The following is an 18,835-nucleotide window of genomic DNA, read 5'->3' as shown; positions in this document are numbered from 1 at the left end:
TACAATCCCAAACGTAATCAGTGGAATATTTACTGGGTTTGGGACTTTCAGACTGAAGCCCATCCAAATTGCATGATTTCCTTAAAATAATAATAATAATAATAAATAAATAAATAAAATCTAATGGTAGTCATTTCTATGCGTATAAACTTCAAGCCCCCCTCCCCAAAAGTCTAGTGGTTTCTTTAAAAAAAAAATAGCTTTTCTGAGTTAAGCCTCCCTTGAACTAATTTTCTGGATCCGCCATTGTTCGTAATTTATTTTCCAACAAGAAATGCATTCCGGCATGTACCTAAATAGGAAATTTACCTAAAATTAGAAGGCAGAAGGTACCAGCAGTACTAATTTACTATCTAAGGAATTACTTTGGACCGGTACAAAGTAACCCCGATTAGAGGCTGAAACCGCCTTCTCCCAGTTTTATCTTTTTTATTACTTTAAAATGTTTCACAATTCATTTTCAGCTATTGTTACGAAGTTCCATTATACATAATAGTATTCTACGAAACTGACTTAACTTTGACGGAAATTCTTGTACGTGATATCTTTCAAATTTTGACGGCCTTTACAGTGACTGCTTTCCATACCTGTACAACAACAAACCCTCTGGGTAATTAGAATTGAAGTTAACCGCCAATGTTATAGCCAAAATACAGTTAAATGTTCTGTCGTACGGTGGCTGTTAACGTTTTCTCTTTACAGTTCGTGGCTTTACCGGCATAGGACTACGCAACTCTTTTCATATTTTGTGCAAAGTAACCCCGACTTACGGTATGGAGAATATTGTGTTTAACTCTGATCAATGAATTAAAAAAAAAAAAAAAGAAAAATACAAGAAACTGCTCAAATCAACTGAGAACAGTGTTGTTGATTGTTCCTGTTCATTTTAAGCACAAAACAAAGAATACTCTGCATACAAATCAGTAGGTAACATTTTCAACAATCTTCTTTGTTTTACAACGGTCTAATAGGATTTCATTTTTCTCAGTGGACTTACGGAAATGTGTGTAAAAAAAAAAAAAAAAGTAATAATAAACTAGGAATGCAATGGATATACCCGATTGCAATGAAATGAGCTGAGCGAGCTTAAACTACGTAATCAGGAAGCGTTTTTCGGTGATTATTCCTCGATGGTACATCGGATTTTTGATTTCGACCTATGTTGTCACTCAGCACGACATACTCTATCAGCGTGCTAAGTTTGGTTGAGATCGGCCAAACGGTCTAGGAGGAAGCGTTTTTCGGTGATTATTCCTCGATGGTACATCGGATTTTTGATTTCGACCTATGTTGTCACTCAGCACGACATACTCTATCAGCGTGTTAAGTTTGGTTGAGATCGGCCAAACGGTCTAGGAGGAGTTCGCGGACAACCAAACGGCTAACCCGAGTATAAGAGCTTCGCTTCGCTCAGCTCAATGAATAAAACACAAAAATAGAAAATGGTCTTGCAGCAAGAGCAATTTTTAAGAAAGTTTTCAAATCATCTCTTAATGACATGCCAGTTGATCTCTTGTAATCTCATAGACTGTCTTAGGGACTTCTGATTTTGTTCTAAAACTATTCCGAGAGAAGGATTTCAGGAAGCAAGAAGGAAATCTTTTGGATGTTAGGTGGCCTTGGACGCAATTGGAACATTCCAAGAGGCTATTAGCTAATCACTTCAATTTGTTCCCTCATTCAAGCATTCTTTTCATTCATCCCAACCAGCGGACCTTTCTGCTCTTTTTATCAACACTATTCTTATATACTGCAGCAATACCATGTAGACAGATCAAAACGGTTTCTGATATTCTTGGTGTGAACTTCCATTTAGAGTTTGAGAAAGAAGTGTGGAACTTTGATGATTTTTTTTTTTTTTTTTTCGTAGAAGGAAAGGAAATAATGTATGTAGTAGAAGAATCCACGTGTAACAAAGTCTTTGATTACTGTACTCAACACGAACAAATTTACATAAATACCAAATGTATTTTCAAAGATGTGCCTGAATATTGTATGGACTTGACACGATTCGTTCCACTATTTTTGCTACCTTTTGTGAGTTTAACGCGTGAAGATTATGCATATAGCTCCTTAGAATAAACAAACAACAATAAATAAACTTGTGTTATATCAAGATTTGTGAAGGAAACAAAAGTACTGACGGTAGTTGTAAGAAAAAGGGAAACTGTGCAGAGTATCATTTGAGAACAAACCATTAATCTGTTAATTGTACTGAATTACCGAGTCAAATAAAACTTAAGGGAAGTCCCTTAAATATGCAGGGTTCCTACTGGTCAGGGAAATCAGGGAAAACTCAGGGAAAGTCAGTGAAATTTTATAAAATGTATTTTTTTCTAACATTAATTGTACGCCAACTTCAGCTTAGCCAACCATTAACCCTTTGGGGATCTTATCGTACATTTTGTACGATACGCATTTTTCATCGTACATTGCGTTATTTCTCTTCTATTTGAGCTTTTTCGTCCGTTTTTTTTTTTGTTTGTTTTGTTTTTCAAGTCCAGATACATTGTAGAAGACATTACGTATGGTTTCAGACCGTCCTGCGTCCAGACATAGGAGGTAATGACGTCATAATTTTGAAATAGAAATTTTCCCTTATGAAGCGTATGTTCATTATTTTTTGACGGGCTTATTTTTTCACGTAGAAGATTGAAATTTTTCACAAACATTCAGTCCACCGAGTAGTATTTACCAGATTTTTTTGTTCCGATGTCAGTGCTAAAACAGGGGGGAACCAGAGGGGCAAAGGGTTGAAAAAAGGGATATTTTTACCCCAAAAATCCCGTTTTCAGGATTTTCAAGCCTCACATACATGATGGGGACACGTGAGTCATACTGTCTGAAAGGCAGTTCCATTCTGAAGAGAATGACGGTCGAATTATTATTCTAGGGTAATTAGGGACGTCTCAGTGATTTTTTTTTTCAAAATATACTTCTGTATAGGGTAACATGGGGAATTTTCTGAATTTTTTTTGGCGGGCTTATTTTTGCACCTAGAAGATTGAAATTGTGCACAAACATTCAGTTCACCGAGTAGCATTTAACAGATTTTTTTTTCAGATTTCTGCGTTAAAACAGGGGGGGGGGGGTCCAGAGGGGCTAAAAGTTGAAAAAAGGGAAATTTAGACAAAAAAATCCCTTTTTTCTGGAATTTCCCGCCTTAGATACATGATGGAGACATGTGAATGGTACCGCCTGAAAGGCAGTTCTATTCAGAAGAGAATATGGGCGACATATGTCCCTAGGGTAATTAGGGATGTCTCAGGAAATTTTTTCCCTGATATCATAGTGTTTTGTGGTAATTTGGGGCATTGTGGGAATTTTTGATAAAATTTCTCCCGCCCTTACTATTCAAGATAGAAACTTGAAATTTGGCACACACATTCAGTATACCAAGTACTATTTATCAGATTTTTTTTTAGATGGCTACGTTCACAGAGGAGGGGTCCAGGGGGTCCAAAATTTGAGGAAAAAATTTTTCCCTCCGAAATTTTGACTTTGACATTTTTTTCCCGCTTCTGGTATATGGTATGAGCATGCAAGTGGTACCACTTGAAAGCCAGCTCTATTCTGAAGAGAATGAGGTATGAACCATGATCCTAGGATAAATAGTGACGATGCAATAGTTGCTTGACTGAAAGTCTAAAAAATAGCCCAAAAAGCCAAGATCCCACAAGGGTTAATGATCACAGTATCGGACGTTGCTCGGATTTTTATGGGTGGTAAGTGGAATGTACGTATGAGCAATTGATTACTATTTGTCTTTATAGAATAAATGTTCTCATATATAAATATTCACCGTTATTTATTCCTTATTTATATATCAAGGTCATCCACACCTGTCATGAAAGTCAGGGAATTTCCTTCAAAAGGTCAGGGAAATATATTTCTCCAGATCAGTAGGAATCCTGATATATCAACCACAAAAACTACATATAAATATCTAGCTGATCTGCCAACTGGTAACTCTAAACGACCACTGTAAATCCCATGTTCCCTTATATTTATTTAAATAACTTACAAGACCCTCTTGCTCTAATTACTGCAATATTTTCATAATATTTCTGATCCTTTAATCAACCATTCTTATTGTGTCTTCAGTCTAAATCTGGAACTCATTTTACGTAGTCATAATAAACAACCAAAGAATGACTGAATTATTTTACACACTTTGCCTGATTATTATATGAGTACTCTTTCCAATAACTCCAATACTTAAAACAAACATAAGTATCTTCTTAACACTATCAGGAATGTAATAGTAGTTATAACAGGGCACGGTAACTTGGGCACGACCTCATATTGAATTCAAAACCTTTTGTCGTCACGAATTCTGTCGAGGAATTTGGGGGTGGGGGAGCGGATGTCTAGGAAGAAACAGTTCGAGGAGAGAATAAAAATGGAGGGAATTAACCAAAGAGAAAAACGGGAAGCAAATACAGAAAGAAAGGTGATATGAACATGTTAGAAAGAGGCGAAAATCAAATCCCACAAAAGATACTTAAAAAATCAGATTTCATAGGACTTTGTGAATGTAGATGAGATAGTAGAAAAAATTATGAAGCGAAGAATATAGGATGTTTACTTAGGTAATGAGAAAGATGATCATGATTGTAAGTAAACTACTACGAAAGAAGATAATGAAAGTAAACTTCGTAGATGATTAGTAAGGATGAGACTGAAGAACCTGATGTTTATATAGGTATATGGACCAATCATTCATAAACGAGAAGTAGAAGAAAACTGCGGGGGAAAAAAAACAACAACTAAACAAGAAATCACAGGAATGAATGTGCGCATGTGCAATTATAGCAGAAAATTTGAGTTCTATTGTGGTATATTCGCTGATGACATGGTTCAAACAACAGAAATAATAATACTTGGAAATATTCATTCGGCATTGGCCAATGTCTTCCTCATATTCAAAGTCTTGTTGCGGCTGAAGTGGATCTCCAATTGAAATAGCTATGAGAATGTCGGGGAAAAAAGTAAATGGACATTTGGGAGCATGTCAAACTAAATGGACATGAGGCTACAAAGGAGACGGTAGGATATCGTGAAGAGAGTAGGACTAAGTAACCGTGCATTACAGAAAAAAATATTAAGGAGGAAATGTGGAAATAAATATGCACGCGAATACTGTAATTTAAACTGTGAATTGCGTAGAAAAGCTGAAAATCTCTGAAAGGCTATTATACAGATAAATGTGATGATAAAAAACGAGAGACAAGTACAAATATTGAAGCTATGAGGAATATGAAATGACGATAAATACTAAAAGGAAGATAGCAATGCTGATTGGAATGAAAGGGTTATAAAAGAAGAACGGAGAGTGTAGAATAGATGACTTATTTTTCGGTGGGTAATATGTATTACTAGTAAATATTGAAATGTGAACTGTAGCCTTTAAAGAGGAAAGGTATATTGTATTAGTTGTTACGTTAAGTAACGAGAAAAAACTAATGCTAAGAATGTTTTGGCTTACGAAGCTGAACGATGGACGTTGTGAAGATGCTACAAAATACGTACAGAGCAGTCATTTCAGACGGTGTGTCGGGAAAAAGTTAGAACTTCAAACTATTAATGATGCAGATCTCCATTACGAAATATAAACCATCTATATATTGAAATGCTTGTCTCCAAAGAAAAGTTTATATGTTTGTCTCCAATCCTTTCGACAATGAGATCTCGAAAACCATGCTAGAAACGTGCCGCTTTCATTGGTCGATTCCAAATTACGGTCAAAATTACAAAAGTTGGGCATTGGCTACGAATATATATACAGGGTGTTAATGAACTATACCGACACGGAATCACGTCTTACAGTTTGTCGGTATAGTTCATTAACACCCTATATATACATATGCCACACGATTTTAAATTACACAGTTAGTACCCCCCCAAAAAAAAATTGTAAAAAGAAAGAAAAAACGCTCTAAAGTGCTTTCAAAATTAGAAACAAACTGACAGCTCAAAAGCACGTGCAGATTTGTTTTGAAGGAGGGAATCTACGTCACATAGTTATAGCGGTCACTCACCGAGGGTCGAATCATAAACGTCATTTTAGCAACAGTGGGTGGAGGGTTTCCTTGGCAACAGACCTAAACATTCCAACGTTGCCACTAAATAGTAAACACTTGTTTTCAGAAGGAAAGAAGCATCTTTCGTTTCTTTGTGCGTGAATATGATTTGAAAAGAAACGAAAATTACACCCACTGCACCCCCCCCCCCCCTCTTCATGCAGAAACCAGGACGAGAAACATATCTTTTCATCCATCCAAACGAACCAATATTTCAAGATTTTCTTTTTGGTTAAGACTCATAGGACAGTTCCTGCTGATGACTCATCGAGATGCGCACGAAGTGGCAACAGCGTATCGCGTTCTTCTCCAAACGTTAATTTGTTCCTAGTTTTGAAAACAGTATAGCAGAGACCTTCAGATTGTGGTTGTGGAGAAGAAATATGAGAATGAGCTGAGACAAAAAACTCATAAGAAAATATTAGGAATAATTGGTGAGAGATCAATATTGTTTTACTTAAAAAAAACTAACTAAACTAGTGAGGATATTTGTTTAAAAAATCTAAAGTGCGTATTAGAAAAATGGAGTAAGAGATACTCTAGTTGAGAACGGTGTGCTGACGGATGATTGCGGAGGACTGTAATCCATGTAAGCATGTAAATCTTGAACCAATGAGCTGTTACAATATCCGAATATGTACGAATGATGATGCTGATTTCCATCCGTTCCTGCTTGCTTAATCTCATCTTAAGATTGAATTGTCTTACTTTTGTTAAGAAAAGGTATTAGAAACTTTCTTTCGTTAGCCTTCGAACATGCCTTGTTTATGTCTTGCAATAACGGAAAGAGAATGTAATATGTATTTTTTTCGTTACCGAAAACAAACCAAATTTATCCATTCGTACTGGAACTACTGAGCTGTGCGAAACGGAATTTTTTATTCTGTGTTCCTTTTAAGGTTTATAACTCGAGAGAATAAAGAGATACATGGCAGGGATAATGCCTATTCAGAATAAAATTGTGGATTAACATAGTTCTGATTAAGGTGTCCGTGAGGAATAGTGACTAAAAACCTTCTCCAGTTAATTAATATTGACATTTGGATTGCCTTTACTAGATGTAAAAACATCGACACAATATTGTAATTTGTTGTTAAATTATGTTGTCAAATGGTGGAACTTATTATTTATTAACCCGTAAGTGCTCGCGTGGGGGTCTCCTGGACCCCCAGCAAGTTTCCTTAGTGATTTTCTTGAAAATGGAGTTGGTTATACTGCTGCCTACAGTACCTTCCTAAAATAGAACAAGCATTCTATCAAGGCCTGAAAAGAAAGGTTATAAGGAATGTCTCTAGCAATTCTCTCCGCAATATTGTAATTAACAGCTAAAAAACAACAAAAAAATATGGGGGTCTGTGGCACCCCCACGCGAGTACTTACGTTACAAAGAATGGCGCGACTACTTACGGGTTAATAACAGGCACGTAGCCAAGGGGTGGGTCCGGAGGGTCCGGACACCCCCTTCGAGACCAGAAATAAAAAAAAAAATTAAGGAAGGGCGAAACAAAAAGAAACAAGAAATAGGAAAAATCAGCGTTAAAAATAAAGATAAAATATAAAGATAAAAATAAAGCTAAAAATAAAAATAATTTTTTGTCATCGCTTCCCTGTAGTATCAAACATGTTATTTCAGAAACTGTTTTCTACTGCTCCTTTAACTTGCCATTTGGAACAGACAGTAGACGGAATAATAATAATGAAAACAAAGTTATGTGGAAAGCAAGTCCTGTTAACATTTGATTCAACAGAGAAAGGAACGCAGATATAAAATATTTTACAAGACATTATTGGATATTTTTTTTTTTTTTTTAAATAGTTGAGGTCATAATGAAAGGAAAATTGTTATATTTGGATGAACAGAAGAAGGAACGAAGATATTGTAATTTTTTAAAAAATATTTTTATAAATATTCTTTTATTCGAGATTTCTTCATAGTTTGTAACTAAAATACTTACTAACATGCATGGCTCCGATCCTGGGAGGCCGAGGGGGCCAGGCCCCTCAAAGGTCATGTGGGCACCCTTGTTGTATTTATGAATATACAATATATTGGCATAATTTGAATGCAATTTGTCTTAAAATCCTCATATATGCCTTCTGCATCTGAATGGACCCCCTCCCCAATTTACAGAGAAATCGGCGCCCTAATCATAAAGTCTTAACAAAGCAATATATGTTGCTAGTAAAATAGTTTAAATTGATCAAGCCCCTGGTGTGATAACCACAATATTTCATATCAAACTCTCCCCCCCCCCCATCACGAAATCTGACTAAACGAACTAATATATGTTACCAGTAAAATAGTTTAGAATAATCGAGCTCTGGTGTGATAACCACAGTATTTCATGTCTCGGATCCCCCCCTATTACGAAATCCTGGCTACGTGCCTGTTAATAATATATGTATGTTCACTGCTGTTGTGTTCCCATCCAACTCGCGGAGTGCACTGAGTAGCATCTTCCCAACATCTGGCATCAGTAGCTCTATCGGCGCCACCAAACTTTCACAAGCGTTTTGTATCTGAAACCACTATATGTTCTAATTAACGATTGATGATGTGTTTGTGGGTACATAATTTTGCTGGCGCCTGTGTAAGAATGAATACTGAATCATGGTCTGAATAAGCGAAAGTTATCATGCGAACATTTAATAAAGTGATATAAGGTCCAAAGATGTCCAACCTCTCTAGTACCAATGAAGTTACCGAGTTTGAACTAAACGGATGAATTTCCATTTAGGCTTATTAGGAAGTGTGAGATTCCGTAAGGTTTCTTCGTATGTTGGTGTTCTGAATCTGTGTAGACGGCGTAAATGGAAAGACAAAGTGAACACGAGAAAACGAAAGCTTTCTCTTGGCAATATGGTTTACATAGTGGATTCAACATGGCAAACCCAGATTCGATTCGTGGTGAAAGCTCATAGTTCGGAACTCACGTCACGTCTTATAATCTAATTGCCGCAATAACCATTAAATTTCAAACCAGCCAACCAAAACCTGCCACTCAGAGTAACAACATTTTTTTTTATTGACTCTGATATAGTTTTATCTTCTCTATTTTAGTCCAATTTTAATAACTGAAGCAACATCTAGTAAGGGTTGCGTATGGACAAGACTTGAAGATGTCCTGTCTTGCAGAGGCGTCGTAAAAGTGATGAATGATCTTGGAAAGTATATGTGATCCTATTTGAAGAAATGTGTTGTCTCGTATTGTCACGAAAGGGTTTGGGTACAAAACCTCGCGGACCAAAACCTGACTGCCCAAAATCTCGCCCGGGACACCTAGAAACAAATGTCGTTTCCGACCAAAGTCAAAGCTAAAAGTTTTTCTTGAATTGAGGTCCTGAACACGTATGTAAAGTTTGTAGGTTGTTTTATTCAGTGTAGTCACCCAAGGATTGGAGAATGTGGGTTTATTTTTATATGTAATGTCCATTACTGTAATTAGTGTTAAACCTGTCAGTATTTGTATGCTTCTAATCTCTAAAGTAAACATGTTACTTAAGATTATTATTATTTGTAGTATGGAATTGCATATTAAAAAGCTCATTAAATAAATTTTATGGAGAAGTTGCATCCGCAAGGTTTTGGCCAAGTGAGATTTTAGTTTGCGAGGTTTTGGTCGGCGATGTTTTGACCAGACGAGATTTTGGGCGACGAGGTTTTGGCCAGACGAGATTTTGGCCCGCGGGGTTTTAGGCGGCAAGGTTTTAGACACGCAATGTTTTAGTCAGGCGAGATATTGGCTCGGCGATGTTTCGGCCGCAAGATTTTGTCCGTATCCCTCACGGAAGTTCTATCTCGTAAGTAAACGTAAATTGGAGAGAAGTTGATGCAAAATGGTCACTCTGGTAAGGTCAGCACCAGAATCGCCCTCAGGTTTTTTCCAGGGAGGAGGAGAGGAACCGACACACAAGCAAAGTTGAGTACATAAACCTTAATACTTCATGTAAAACAAGGATTATGTACACGCATATTGTATAACTTTATTAACTACAGTAAATACTGTTGAGGGCAATGGTTAGCTAATTTATTATTTTGCCAGTATTTTGTAGTTCTCGAGATGTAGATTTTCTGTTTCTTAATATCAGTCCTCAACCGTTTCAACAACAGAAGTCTTTCTTCCAATAAAAATTGAACATGGAAAACGCCATTGTGTTAGCATGTTCCGTCACTTCAATGACGATGAGGAGCTGAATAGGAAGCAGCCAGAGAATCTGCAGTTGAGTGCTTTTGTTGTTTGACGTTCGCCACAACCCAGCTTTCAATCTGCTCTTTATTCTCTCCTTTTCTATAGTGTCTTCTTTATCGGAAGAGCTGAAAAAACTATTTCCTCTTCGCTGTTGAAAGCTTTTCCGTTTATGATGGATTGTTACAACCATTGTATGGTAACTCCCAGGCTGATTTCTCAGTGCCATCAAAATGTCCTCACATGAAGACTAAAGTTTCCCGCTTTTAAAATCAGTCGCATTTTGTGCTAACCGAACGCTCTCAACAGTAAATAAGATGCCAGAAGCTACTAGAAAACAAATTAGTAAGAACAGTAGTCCTTTTTTCCACACTCATGCAAATAATGAGTCACCCGTAACTGCCATAGAAATAATGGAGGGAAATATATGTTATTCTTCTTTTCAGAAGGGGGATACGGTGGCTCAGTGGTAGAGCACTTAGCTCTTGTGTGTGGGGTCCCTGCTTCGATCCCTGGCAAAGTAAGTCCGTGGATTTTACCGGGGTACTTCCGTTTCCTCCCACTTTCACATTCCACCAATTCTCCCATTATCATTCACTTACCTTAATCATCGTCTTCGTTAGCCTAAAGGGCATAATCGTGGGAAGTTAAACTGAAATATTTTATTTCATTTTCCTCTGTTCAGAACCTTTTAACATTTCTGTAATGTCACAGATATTAAATTCTTCGTGTTGTATTGTATGGATGCGAAAGTTGATCGCTGATGTGCAGAAAAGAACAGAGACGTGGATACTTTTTCTTAATTGGTTCAAGCATTTATAAATAAAAGCAGTTTGGTTGGTCATAAATAAAGGTTGAACACATCTTGATTGATTGTAAAATCAAGTACCGTCAGTAAAATCAGAATGAAACTATTGAAGAAATAATAAACACTTCTGACCAGAGTATATACACTTGTTTATTAAAAACTAAATTCCAGTGTAACAGTTTCAACAACGTAACGTTGTCTTCATCAGACACGTAATCTGTTAGTGTCTGATGAAGACAACGTTACGTTGTTGAAACTGTTACACTGGAATTTAGTTTTTAATAAACAAGTGTATATACTCTGGTCAGAAGTGTTTATTATTTCTTTAGTGAGTTCCAGAGTCGTGATGGATAGAGAAACTATTGAATTTTAATAACTGCAAAATTGTATTTATAACAGTCACACTAGAAGATTTCTCGCGCAGAATGTTTGGATATAGTTTCAAAAATTACTTTAGAATTGAATGTATTTTAGTATTGTTGAATGTTAAAGAATCAAATAAGTATTACTTCTTTCAAAGCCAGGATTGGTGTGTTCCTCGACGAATTAACTATTCTGAGATGTAATAAATACATATCCAGAGTGTTATAGTTGATCAACACAATTAACAAATTGAGCAGCAAATTAATTCTGGCTTAATTTGACCACAGCGAAATTGAAGGGAGCTTTAATAGATTCAAATAAATCACTTGATGCAAGAATATCCATAAATTCAATACTTCTACTCCCACTAGAAAACAATGTTACCAATTGAAGTTAACAACCATATTCTCTCAAGGAGAGAGAGAGAGAGAAAAAAAAGTAAAAGCAAGGCAGTCAGTCTTACCCTTCTGGCGTAGCCCTTATATGATGCTTCTTGATTATCCCAGTTTCTAACTACGTGACAAGTACAGATTACGTTTCATCGGTGCATTTACTAATAGTAGATAATTACTTGTCATTAATTGCTTTTAATTCGATTTCCTTAAAATTATTGTTATTTAACTGCAATATTAAGTAGCACAAATTCCACGTTATTTAAAAGGAAAAAAAAAAAAAAAAAAACAAACAAGGACAAGGATGCTGTTCAACTTCATTTAACACTGGAACTACTTTGCTCTGCCTTTACATATAAGCAGTTTCACACTTAATGGAAGCTTAACTATGTCTTTCTTGTGCCTTTGAGAAAATGCACTCGCAGCAATTAACTTGGACTTTACACACAATTTAATTATAATTAAATTTCGCAAAGAGAATTATTTAATACACTTACTATTTAAACCATTGCAGTTTTATTACTATTTAAACGCAAGTATTTTATTATTTTTTCTTCAATTTATTAATTATGGTCTTAAAATATTACTTGTGAATTTCATTTTCTTACTTAAAAATTCTATTATCTTTAATGATTTTAACTTCTTATTGATACATATTAACGCGAAAAATCATAAACTTTACGCTCAACTTGAAGTAATCCATTGCACTATTGCCTTGTTTCACATTTTGGCGATGCTGTAGATGTAGAACATTTGAACAACAATTCTATCAGCGCCATAGATTTATTCACTATTGGCAGTTATGCGGCTCCGAACGTGCCTAGAAGCAGCTGTAACCACTATCTTGGTTGGATCTCTTGACGAGAGAACTATTGTTCACTTTCAGCTTAAGGTACGTATTTCAGAAATCATTGAGCCTAACTATTCCAGGCAAGGGCGCCCATCAGAGGGGCAAGATGGGGCACTCGCCCCTCCCCCTCTAGAGGAAATTGTGCTTCGGAAGATCAAAAACCTAATACATTTTTTTAGAATAGTTACGGCATATTTTGAGACTACATTTGAAATGTCGCTTATACTTGCCCCCCTTCCCCCTGGAAACCACAACATGGGCGCCCTTGGTTCCAGGTACTGAATATAAAATGTAACAACACATCAGACTTTATAATAGCGAACATTAAAACTGTACACAAACCTTTAGAATATTTTCTCCTTAAAAGAAAATTTAAAAAGTTTCTACATACAAACCAAACACAACAAAATCCTGATAATTTTTGAGTCTGATTTATTTTTCTCTTTTCAATCCACGATATTTAGGGATGTGTATGCCACAAACTTCACAACCGTGAAACGAAACGTGTTTGTTTTCAAAAGTTATTATTACATAGTTTTAAAGTTAATGTAGAACCGAGGCTTAATAGGACATCAGTCCGTAGTGTTGCAACAAATGTTCCGGGAGGCACTGCTGGTACTATTCTATTTATTATTATATTGTAGAATTATAATTTTGGTCTCCTCCGGAGAGGCATTCTCAAAGCTCCGGGGAACAGTGCCCCCCCCCCCCCCAAAAAAAAAGCAGGTCTGGAAGAAACACTGATGGAAACTTCATGATGAGGAACTGCATAATTTATACCGTTTATCAAACATTGTTAGGATCATCAAGTCTGGGAGGGTCAGGTGGGCAGGTCATGTAGCCAGAATGGAAGAAAGTAGGAACGCTTTCAAAGTTTTAACTGGAAATCGAATCGGAAAACAACCATCAGGAAGACCTACCCGCAAATGAAAGAACAATATTAAGATGAATCTCGGAGAAATAGGAATACAAAATAGAAACTGGATCCAGTTGGATAAGGACAGAAGTCAATGGAGAGTTTTTGTGAAAGCGGTATTGAACCTCCGGATTCCATACGCCATAGAGTTAGTTAATTCTGTCAACATTTCACATATTAATTTTATGCCATACAAAAATTGAATCTCCGAGTCCCATAAGCCATAGAGTGAATGAATTAGTTTTAGTTAGTTATGTCAGCATTTCACATATTAATATCATGCCACAATTTGCTCTTCTCATGATATTTAATATGGGAAGTTTTTTAAAAAAGTCGATATCTTGTATATTGCACCTAGGCTTTTACCACATTTCAGAAATTTCCCGTTTCTTCGTTTTTCCTATAGTAAAATTTCCCTGAACATGATATCGTATTCTTCCCTTCCTCATTCATAGGTGTAGAGAAAGGAAGTGGAAAGCCACACTCGTAGCATCTGCATTTGCACGGTCCATTGGGATTGGGAACACGTCTGCACCACATAGAAAAACATTTTTTTTTTTAAAAAAAAAAGAGAGAGACAAAAGAAACGAAAAGCCGGGGTACGTCGTTTCGTGCGTGAAGGTGCGGGAAGGAGATCCGCATTGCGTCAGCCACGTTTCTGCTACGGATCTCCTGCGTTTACATTATTTTATTATTATTGCCACAATTTGCTTATCGCATATGTGAGGAAGTTTGAAATAAAGCGCTCGCTTAGAATGACACCGTTACTGACTTCGTAACACATCCAGCCGCCAGCTGCAAACATTTGATATGTCGTTTATATACAGTAGGATTGCTCACATAAGTCAACAGCGTGGCTGTCTGCATGGCAGGACGGGGGCAATTGCACTTTCCTGGATTCTCGAAGGGAGTCAGTGTAAAATATATCAAAATAGATTAGATCTGCTTACACATTATAATATATAGGCCTATATATAAATGAAAGTGACTGCGTTTGTGACTTCATATCTCCTACGAACCGACCGATCTCGATCAAATTTTTCAACATAAATGAGGTTCGGGCCTGGGATGGCTTTTATCATTTCACTTTGATGGTGCAAGTTAGGGGAGGGGAAGGGGAGATATTTTAAAATGATCGAAAATAACCGATATTAGTGTCGAATCCATAGTTTTCGGAATCTCTGAGGCGAACAGTGACACTTTTGATGTCCTTTAAATCTAAATAAAACCCTTTATGTCCAAAATGAAATTTAGTCTCCCGTGCGAAGAACGGGTATTTTGCTAGTATTATATATATAGGTCTATATATTCTGTATTTTATTATTCTTGCTGAAATTCCCGTTCTTCGCATGGGACGAATAGACTTATGGAGACATTTTGAAAGATATATATTTGAAGCCCCCGCCCCTTGAGAATACGTATTTTAATGTAAGTGAAATGAAACCGAACGACCCATCTGTTATTATGTTGAAAAATTCACTTCAGATTGTTCAGCCAGTTTTCTATGATAATAAGACAGACAGTCCGTCGATTTGAATATGGAGAAAGAAATATAGAATTTTTCTCTCTCTTAAAAACGGAGTTTTCGAAAACGTTGAGACATATTTCCCCCTATTTTTAATATTGAATTTACGAGGGTTGATCAGACAGTAAGTTTACAAAGCCAGCAGAGAAACGTGTGTATGTTAGTTCATACAAACAATACAGCCAACAGATAATACATACATTATGTTACTTTCGACGTTGTCTCCATGTCGATTGAGGCACTTGTCGCATCGTGGTATGAGTTCGAAGATTCCCTTCTGGTTAAAATCCTGTCCTTGCGGGTTCAGCTACGTTGTTATGAAATGTTTCACCTCCTCGTCTGAAGCGAAGCGACGGCCTTGTAGGTGCGGGAGCAGGTGAAAGTCGCTTGGAGCAAGGTCCAGGATGTATGGAAAATGGTGATGCCGTGCTGGGTCGGCCACTGCGCTCCTCATCAATGACGTTTTCTCTTCAATCTGCGAACTTTTGACGGCATTCTGCGATATGCAGACGAGATATTAGTCTCTCCGTATACCTTAACCACCTGCCGATGAATTTCAGCTGCGGTTACATGTTTCGCCCACATAAATTGAATAACTGGGCGAACTTCTTCACGAGACCGATTTTCCAAACGAGTCACCATTTGTGTTTACCTACAACTAGCGCCGTAGGTGACGAATGGCTGAAACTGCGCAGTTGCCAACTCCATGTATTACAATTAGCGCATACTCCTCATTCCGCTATAACAAATGGAACTTCAGAAATATCGGCCTTAGTTTCTGATCGTTCCTCGTATATATAGAGTTTCATTGCACTAACTTGAGGTGCTAGTGAGATTTTCTTTGGCATAAATATTGATTCTCTCCTTCCTTGAGATACGTAGGTAGTAACTATACTCGAAAATTCATTTTAAACGATTGAACCATTTTTCCGCGATGCGATCACTGGAAAGATCATTTTTTTTTTGTTTATATAGATTTACTCTAGCTAATACAGTTACGGAATGTGCATAAATAATTGCATGCGACTAGTTCTTTTACTTGAATTATTATGTGCACTCGTATTTACATATGTATTGTATTATATGAATGTACGGTAGTAAAAAATTAATAAATAAAATAAAATAAAAAACTGGTAAGGGATTACTGTAAACTTCAATGCTTACCAGAATTCCTCAATTATAGTAACATTTCTTTTAACTAGCGAACTCTAGTTTTACGTAACACATGTTAAATAAAATCTCCCTATAAATTGAGTGTTGCGATTGAAGTTGAAACAGGCGTTCCGTCTAAAATTGTCATTTTGGCATTGATCAGAGAATAAATGAGATACACATTTCCTTGGAGTGTGTCCAACAATAGATCAATAAAAGGGTGGGCTTTTGATTTCAATCTCTTAATTCCATTGTCAAAATATGAAAATGGTAGGAGTGGATCCACTAGTAAGAGACTACGTGATTAAAACAAAGCTTTCACAAAATGTCAACAAATGTTAGCCTCGCGAATATTGTTGGTTGAACTTAAATCCAATTTCACGTTGAAAGTTTTTTTTTTTTTTTTTTTTTTTTTTTACATGAAAATAATCTAACTAAAATACAGAGCGAGTTTAAATGTAAATTATTACCATTCTCATACTCCACTCTAAAACCTAAGTACCGACCAAAGAGCAATTGGTTATTGAAGAGTCCTCAGTAGCATCCAAAGTCAACGTACAATAAAGCCAGTTCTACCACTCGAGCCAACAGCCAGAACGAGTTCGAAAGTATTCAAGCCCGACTCGTAGCTCAAACCTTTTGGTGCCACTTTGGTAATAACATTTAAAAGAGAACTGGTGAGTGCCTGTCAGATTTTCCATAAACGCTACACTAATGGAATTTTCACTTCTGACATATGTGACGTGAAATCGTTCATAAGGGGCACGTCGTATTAAACTACAAGGACTTACCAAGATTCTTTTGTCCTGCTATAATTTCACTTGCATTTTATGACCTCCTTTAGGGACACCAGATTAGATTTAGGAGAAAATTTCTTTATACGTACATATTCTTGAAGTTCCGAATCTTTTTTCCACTAGGTTCGGTAAAAGTTGCTTTTGGTGAACTATATTAAGCATAATCCCGCATAATGAAGCTCTTGCACTGAAATATATTTTGTAACAATAATTGTTGATAGATGCTGTAGGACATAGTAAGGTTCCATAAGAAGACAGAACCTTCCCATATACCTCCAGTTTAGTTTTTAATCGACGAAGGTTTTAGCGCACCCTGAAACTGTTTCATTGAAGTTAAACTACTTCGTAGTATTAGTATTGATATTCATGTATGAGTTATGTTGTGTAACAGCTTTTATTAGTATAGAGAGTAGATAAGTTATATTACATGAAGAACGTAGTCTAATATAAGTAATTAAGTGTATTTTTCGGAAAATCTAATTAATTTTGTGTACTGATTAAGTGTTACAAAATATTTCTGAGCTCAAATCTTCTATATGTATACTATTTCTCTATGACTTGCGGTTCCCGAGATAGGGCTGCTTAAATCTTTCGAAATCTGAACTTTTTTGGCCAATATCTCGGGAATGGTAAGAGTAACCCGAAAAATCCCATCACTTTTTTCAGATAGTTTTTGATCCTCTATCGGATGGAGGGCTCAAAATTGAAATACACACACACACACACACATGGAGAATTCATTAACGAACTTTTTAAGTTCGTTGAAAACGAGCTTACGGTTAATGCCAAAAGCAGTTACACTATAAATTTTGAACAAAACAGAACTACTATGCTACAAATCAATTAAGCTAACTGCCTGCAAATTGATGCATTTTTGCGTCGCTGCTTCACATTAGTCATATGAAGATGTCCAATCTAGACAATTTGCACTGTTATAATGCTATGAGGATAGATATTGAGTCAGATGTTTCTTTGTTTCAGGTGGAAACTGGTGTATTTTACGTTTGTACTTCATGGGGTGGGGACCCTAATGCCTTGGAATATGTTCATTACTGCCAAAGACGTAAGTATCCTCACTTCATACTCTTGTACTGTTTTTACAAATTAGTTTCTTTGCTTTTAACTAACTTTTATCTATTATGTGCCCTGTGAATTCTAATCGTATTGTTATCAGGGTCTGGAAAGTATTGAACTTCAGCACACGAGGTGGCGTTAGTGCCCCGAATCTCAGAGTATATGAGTCGCAGCGGATCAGACCTAGCACCATTTGACAGCTGACATTTGAAGCTAATAGATGTGCAGAAAGTATTGGATATTTTTTTTTAAATCAGGGGCCACGATGGCTCAGTGGTAGAGCGTTCACCTCTGATGCATTGGGGCCTTAGTTCGATCTCAGCTCGCGCCAAGTGAGCTTTATGGTGGACAAACACCGTGTGCGTGAGTTTTCTTGTGGTTCTCCCGTTTTCTCCCACTCTCTTCATTCCATCATTGCATTCATTTCTCATCACCGTCTCCTTTAGTCTAACTGATATAACCATAGGACGTAAAACTTAAAGATTTCATTCCATTTTAAAGATTTTTTTTTTAATCACACGTGAAGTATTGCGTTGTAAAGATAAGTGAAATTCCCGCAAAACTGCGCTGCATTTTACCATTTTATTTCGGCTGCAAAGGCCCGTGTAGAAAGTTGTGCTGTTTATGGGCAAGGTACGTTATCAAAAGCAACAACGAAAAGATAGTTCAGTCGCATTCATTCTGGAAA

At 36.6% G+C, this 18,835-nt stretch overlaps 1 protein-coding gene across 3 annotated transcripts in view; it reads left to right on the top strand.

Moving 5' to 3' along the window:
• LOC145666957 (equilibrative nucleoside transporter 1-like) overlaps nucleotides 1-18,835 on the top strand; it is a 213,940-nt gene that overhangs the window by 159,261 nt on the left and 35,844 nt on the right. For all 3 annotated transcript variants that reach the window (XM_081734585.1, XM_081734586.1, XM_081734584.1), the window contains one exon: nucleotides 18,055-18,136. In XM_081734585.1, the coding sequence (XP_081590711.1) occupies nucleotides 18,055-18,136 (82 nt within the window). The remainder of the gene's footprint in view (nucleotides 1-18,054; nucleotides 18,137-18,835) is intronic.

This window comes from Thermobia domestica, chromosome 12 (assembly GCF_964235325.1).
Source record: "Thermobia domestica chromosome 12, izTheDome1.hap1.1, whole genome shotgun sequence".
Lineage (NCBI taxonomy): Eukaryota > Metazoa > Arthropoda > Insecta > Zygentoma > Lepismatidae > Thermobia > Thermobia domestica.
This window is presented reverse-complemented; position numbering and strand designations above follow the sequence as displayed.